This window comes from Euphorbia lathyris, chromosome 2 (genome assembly GCF_963576675.1).
Source record: "Euphorbia lathyris chromosome 2, ddEupLath1.1, whole genome shotgun sequence".
Lineage (NCBI taxonomy): Eukaryota > Viridiplantae > Streptophyta > Magnoliopsida > Malpighiales > Euphorbiaceae > Euphorbia > Euphorbia lathyris.
Genome location: NC_088911.1, coordinates 121199960 through 121207052, shown reverse-complemented (window position 1 = coordinate 121207052; position 7093 = coordinate 121199960). Strand labels below are relative to the sequence as shown.

Sequence of the window (7093 nt, the reverse complement as noted above, 5' to 3'; positions counted from 1 at the left end):
CTCTATATAGGAATAATTATGTAAATAATGTATATATGTATTAAGGATTTAAACAAAATTTATTAAAAAATTTAAAAATTATTGAGATTAAATATGAGTTGGCACACAAATTCCAACTTTAACTATAAATTCTTACCATTTTCCAATAAAACTCTTTTCTTTATGTATTGGAAACTAAACTCAAAACTCTTCCAATTCTTTAGGTATTGGAAATAAAACTCGTAGACTTGATATGCTAAACATTAAATTTATAAACTTTAAGTGTTGATTTTTTTTTTTGGGTACCAAACTCTATATAAGAATAACCTCCCAATTGTTATACAAATTGTCCGGTCCCAAACGTATTCCTATATAGAGGTTTTACTGTAATTGTATTGCCATTAACATATTTGGATTGAATTCGGAGGAACAGAAAGATTTATAATTTCTTTGAAAGAAACTATGTGTTGAAAGCAGTGGCCAAAAAAGTTATTAAAAATTACAGATTTTTTTTAAACTAAACATCAACTCAGATATTTTCGTCACTGTGTCAAATTCCTGATAAAATATGAATATATAATGAACTTACTGATGGATATTACATTTTTACGACAGATATTTCCGTCGTAATTCTGTTTTTTTCGTTTTCTCCATAGAATCCTTGACCCCTTACTAGCAGTGTTTTATTTCTTTACTTAAGCTCATATATGATTTTCTTTCAAGCAGTTTTTTTCTCTCGTTCTGTAACTTGATAGGAGATCTTTACTTTCTCTTAAAAAAAAAAAAAAAAAGTCTACAAATGATAAATATTTTCAAGAATGCAAACCAAAGGAAGTAGGAAATTTGATAACATTAAAGTTGTTGATGAACATGAAGCAGAGGTGGTAGTCCAACCTCTACAGTTTCTTCCAACATTTGTATGACCTTATTCATTGGTGGTCTAAGAAGTGGATCAGGGTGAATACACCATAAACCAACTAAGATCATCCTCTCAAATCGCTTGAAATCGCTCAAAATCTCAGCATCCTGCCTTATTACCGTCTCTAGTTTCCCTTCAATTATGCAACTCGCCACCCAGTCTGACAGGACTAGATCATCCTCTTCGCTCTCTTCTTCCACGCGGTTCAGCTCTATGTGCCTTCTGCAGCATAAGATTTCCAGTAACATTACACCAAAACTATATACGTCTACTTTGGATGTCACCGGTGCATTCCTAAGCCATTCTGGTGCTAGATATCCCATTGTTCCTCTTAAATTTGTTTCTGTCCTTGTCTGGTCTTTGTTCAACAGCTTTGACAGCCCAAAATCTGATATCTTTGCATTGTATTTGGCGTCAAGAAGAACGTTTTCAGGCTTAATGTCGCAATGGATTATCTGTGTCTCGCATTCTTCGTGCAAGTAAAGTAAGCCTCTTGCAATTCCAATCACCATTTCAGACCTCAGCCCCCAACTTGGCATTTCCCCCTCCCCGAAAAGGAGACTAGATAGTGCGCCATACGCCATTAGCTCGTAGACTAGAAGTCGTTGATTGTCCTGGATACAATAGCCCAGCAGTTTGACTAGATTCCGGTGGTGAGTTCTGCCTATTATCTTTAGCTCTGTCAGGAATTCCTCTTCACCTTTTTCGATGTCTTTTGTCAGCCTTTTTACTGCAATGTCTATCTGTACATCTTTCAGTCTCAACGTCCCGCAGTAGACTTTAGCAGAAGAACCTCTGCCAAGCATTTTGCTGAATCCATTTGTTGCATCATTCAGCTCCTGATATGTGAATTCTCTGAAGTTGATTCCAATACCAATTCCGTTAGAAAAGGAGTTCCGACGGAAAAACTTTCTAGTAGCAGGATGATAGTAGAAAGCAGCAGTACCAAACAGGAGAGCAAGTGCAGCACTAACAATAAGGCTAATCTTGAGAAATTTTCGAGCATCGAAACGATTTCTGTTGTTACCATTTCGCTTGTCAGGAATTGTAATCTTGATTGGAACCTTCACAAATGCTTTGATCCCTTTGGTAGAAGCACTTTTTCTAGCATTCAAAAGAGGCATTCTTTTCTTGTTACATCTAGAATCCACCAAAGAAGCAGCCAAGCTGTAGCAATCATCCCTCAGAGCTTCTTTACATCCCTCAGTATCAACATTCAACACTCGATCCAAATCTGCGAAACCCTCAAATGGGAAGTCAGCATCATCAATCACTTCAATTGTGAAATTCTTCATTGAAGGGTCTGCACAGTAATTCATCATGGTCTCAGGGCGACACCCTTTTGAAACATCATCCGGATCAAGCGAAACATAGCCTGGAATGCAATTACAGGTCACTGTTTCGTTATCCGGAGAAGAACACATGGCATTAACACCACATACAGCATTAACAAAGCAAGGTTCATCTATAGCTTTCCATACACTTCTCCAAGCACTTCCATTAGATTTTTGACAAACAAAGTGTCGAAAATTGATCATCGATGATAGCGCGGTGATAGTAATCTTTAATTGGGAAAGAATCATTTGTAGCCATAGAGTAAACATTAGCATTGGTACTATTGACAAGATAGAGTGAACCATTTGGATTAAAGACCAAACTAACATTGCTTTGTAGAGTTGCAGTATACCAATAGCCAGGATCCGAAAAATGGTAGGCAGAGAGCACCAAATTGCCATCAAATTGCATTTGCAACATGAAATTTCCTGTTGAGTAATTATGTTTCATATTGGAAACAAGAAAATTCCCAGAGGTTAGAAATTGACCTGGCAAGAGTGTGTCTGTTGGTGAATCAAAGCTCTGCCAAAGGATCCTTGAATTAGCATCTTTTAGCACAAAGTTTCCATTGTCTTGCATAAAGCCTAAACTTGCAGCTTGTCCACTGTATAAAGATTGGATGCTTCCATTTGAGTAAGTCAAGAAAAGCTGACCCGAAAATGTTAGGCGAATTGTCGATCCAGCCTCTGCAGGATCGTCGCGGTTAGCTGACCATACTAGTGTCTTTTTGGGGACTTTTTCTAGCCAAACTCCTACTAGGTAGAGATGTTCTTGCAGAGAGTAAAACCCGAATGCGAATTCTCCAGAGACCGAACGCCAAGAATCATTGGTTCCAGCAGTAATCCCGGAACCTAAGCTTATATTTGATGAAATTTGGCAGTGTAAGCAGCAGAAATTTAGCAGTAGTATCAGACAACAAAAAGGAAACTTTATTAGTCTCATTGCCAATTTTTGAGTCACTAAGAAATTGGAACAGCAACAAATTGAAAGGATAAATAACTTTTTAAAAGATGAGAAAATGAAATAACTACCTGAAAGTAGTCCAATTTGGAGGCTATAAATTTTAATTGCTTGACTTTAATTTGGAAGTAGGCAAGTCATGGAGGCCAAGAAGTTGTGTTATTATTTGCCCACTTGTTCAATTATTAAAAGCTATATAGAAAGAGTACTAATCTAGACAGAGTATGTATCTGTCATTTGGAATATGTTTGCTCATTCCAAATCAATAATTATAATATGATAATGATATTTTCATTTGACCCACTTCTACTTAAATGCATGAAACCATATTATAATATGATAATAGTAGAAGCAGAAGCTGATAGTATTAAAAAAATATAAAGTTCAAAGACTTTTATATCACGAAACGAAGTTTATAGGCTATAATGTTAGCAGCGCTAAGGATTTTTGCCCCATCTGCTAAAATAATAACAAGAAAAACCCTTTACATTTTGTGCACCATAATCCTAAAACATTTCTGTAACAATCTAAAACAACAAATTTAATTAAGTCAACAAAAAAGATTCTAAAACATTTCTGTATAGATGAATGGAGGAAAGCCAACTTCTAGTGTTCCTTCCAACATCTGCATAACCTGCTTCATTAAAGGTCTAAGATTTGGGTTAGGACATATGCACCATAATCCAACCTTCACCATTCTTTCAAACCTCACAAAATCTCCTAAAACTTCACCATCCTGCCTCACAATGCCTTCTAAATTATCATCTCTAACACAAGATATAATCCAATCAGTTAGAATCAAGTCATTTCCGTCGCTTTCGCCATTAACTTGATGCAATTCCAAGTGCCTTCTGCAGAAAATTATCTCCAGCAACATCACCCCGAAGCTGTACACATCGACTTTGGAAGTAACCGGAACATTTTTGAGCCATTCTGGTGCCATATACCCCATTGTTCCTCGAACGTTTGTGCTTGTCCGAGTCTGATCTTTCATCAGGAGTTTTGACAGGCCAAAATCTGATATCTTGGCTGTAAAATTCTTGTCAAGGAGTACGTTCTGTGGCTTTATATCGCAATGGATGATCTTGGTTTCGCACTCTTCGTGCAAGTATAACATTCCTCTTGCAATTCCATGTACAATTTCTATTCTTTTCCCCCAACTGGGTTTTTCCCCTTCAGCAAACAGGAAATTTGACAATGTCCCATTTTTCATCAGCTCGTAAACGAGAAGCCGATGATTCTTCTCGTTACAGAACCCGACCATCCTAACTAGATTCCTATGATGAGTTATACCGATGATTTGGACTTCTGTCAGGAATTCTTTCTCACCTTGTTCAATTATCTTTTCAAGCTGCTTCACAGCAACCTCAACTTCTTTATCCTCTAACATTAAAACACCACTATAAACTGTACCAGATGAACCTTTTCCGAGCTTACTCCTGAACCCGTTCGTTGCTTCAAACAGCTCCTGGAACGAAAATGCCTTCAAATTTAAGTCTACAGGTTTCAGGATTCGAACATGTTTATTACCCAAGTAAGGCTGAGCCAGAGGATGATGATAAAATGCAACAAACGCAAATAAAAAAGCCATTATTGTACACAATACAAGTCCTGCTACCAGAACAATCCTCGGTGGAGATTCGTGTTCGCCTTTATCCTGATCCGAATCAATGTCATTCACCCTCGGAACTTTAAGAAATGCAGTGATGTTATTTGTAGAAGGATTGCTTCTTCTAGCATTCAACAAAGGCATTCTCTTCTTGTAACAAACAGATTCAACCAAAACAGCAGCCACAGCGAAACAATCATTGATCATTTCGCGTCTACATTGATCCGAATCAGCAGGTGAAACTCTTGACATGTCTGCAAAAGCTCCATTTGGGAAATCAACATTCTCAATCACTTCAATAGTGAAATCAGAAGCTGAAATGTTGGGAGCACAAAAGTCCATCACCGCGGAAGGGTAGCATCCTTTCGAGGGAACATCAGGATCCCGGGGCAAGTATCCAGGCAAGCAATCACAATCAACAGTTCCATTACTAGGAGAAGTGCAGAAGCCATAAGTACCACAAATGTTAAACACAATGCAAGGCTCAGCTTTAATGAAATCCGGCTCCCACACGACATTCCATCCGCTACCATTTTCTTTTCTGTAAGAAAGCTGTTGAAGATTTCCATGGTCATTAATCATCAGCAGATGGTAGTAATCTTGAATTGGAGTAGGAGCTTTTCTTGTCAATGAGTATATAACTGAAGTGCCATTAAAAACATAGATCAAAGCACTAGTCTGATTGAAAATCAAGCTCACATTGGGGTTTCCTGCTGTTAAAGTGAACCAATAACCAGGATCAGCAATCTTGTAAGCAGACATAACAATGTTTCCATCCATTTGAACCTCTAACATGTATCTCCCTTTCGAGTAATCGGCTGTTCCATTGGCATTGGAATAGAGCTTCTGCCCCATAACCAGTTTTTGTCCCAACAGAAGAGTGTCTGTAGGAAAATCAAAACTTTGCCAGATGATTTTTGAAGAAGAAGATAGCAAGACAAGGTTTCCATTGTCTTGCAACATAGCTGAACTAGCTGATGTGCCATTATAGATAAAGTATTCAGTCCCATTCGAGTGTAGGAGGATGAATTGACCATTAAGGCTAAGATTAATGGTGGATCCAAGTTTTGCTGGATGATCACGGTTAGCTGACCATACAAGTGTTCTTTTGGGGATTTTATTGAACCAGATTCCAACCAGAAATTGACCATTAAGAAGAGGGTAGAAGCCAAAAGCAAAATCACCAGAGGGGGATTTCCATGAGGAATTAGACCCAGCAGCTATGGTGCTACCCAGTGTTTGTGCTGAAGAACTGAATATTAGAGCAGTGAAAAATAGGAGAGAAGAAATAATGATTGTTCTTGAATTCATGTTCATAGGAAGGTGAAGTGTAGGGGAAAACAATAAAGTTTGAATGATTTAGAATGGAACAACTATTTGATTAAAAAAATGGAAATAATCGTCATATCATATCTAATCTAATGTAGTAGAATTAAATACGGCAAGTGGGATTATACAATCTACAGCAATCAATTACAATTTCTTACAGTGAGTTAGTCAACGATTAAGTACAAGACTTAGGCACATATTATACGCTAGGATGGCAACCATCGGTGCGGTTGTGTCAATCCAAAACCTTTACCCGTTTATTTTTTAATTATTCATACTCGTTCTATTATCCTTAGGGGCGGAGTCAGGAGAGGGTCTCCCGACCCTCCGACCCTCCGGAACACCCTTAACGAACAGTGGTTCAATCCCGAGCAACTCCAAAATAGTTAAAATTAGTACTTATAATGTAGAATGTGATTATATGACATAAAACTAAGTTTGCATAGTTGGTTGTAGTGATAATTAAAGGAATATCTATATCCAATTGGTCCTATGTTCGAATCTACAATTTGATGAATAATTTCTCCAATTGACCAAATTTGTCAACGTTAGGGATAAAATTGCTCTTGGCTGCCAACGTTAAGGGTAAAATTGCATCATTTTAGACGTTAAGGGTAAAATTGTTCTTAGGTGTAAACATTAGAGTATTTTTACACTTTATCCTTACTTTACATTGAATCTCAGTTGTTTTGTACCTTAATGTTTCCAATTATGATCAAATTTACCCTTATATTATCAAAAATTTGAAAATTTTGATTTGACTACTATGAATCAAAGCCTTCAGTCGTTATTAAGAAAAAAAAAATCTTCATGCAATGGAGCCCCTCCAGACTTTGAGCTCTGGCTCCGCCACTGATTACCCTAATAGATTGCATCTCATATCCGTTCCATTTAATTCACGGATACCCTTAGCCGTTAAGAATCAATAAATAAAACAAAAAATATTACAAATTTAACAAAGT

General features: G+C 37.2%; 1 protein-coding gene and 1 pseudogene across 1 annotated transcript; both read right to left on the bottom strand.

Annotated features, from left to right (window-relative positions):
* Positions 1-798: 798 nt before the first annotated feature.
* LOC136216626 (G-type lectin S-receptor-like serine/threonine-protein kinase LECRK2) lies at positions 799-3228 on the bottom strand (annotated as a pseudogene).
* Positions 3229-3576: 348 nt separating this feature from the next.
* LOC136219747 (G-type lectin S-receptor-like serine/threonine-protein kinase LECRK4) lies at positions 3577-6182 on the bottom strand. The gene has a single exon (XM_066007252.1). It carries the CDS (start codon positions 6117-6119, stop codon positions 3759-3761), a length of 2361 nt encoding a protein of 786 aa, XP_065863324.1. The 5' UTR covers positions 6120-6182; the 3' UTR covers positions 3577-3758.
* Between the last annotated feature and the right edge of the window lie 911 nt (positions 6183-7093).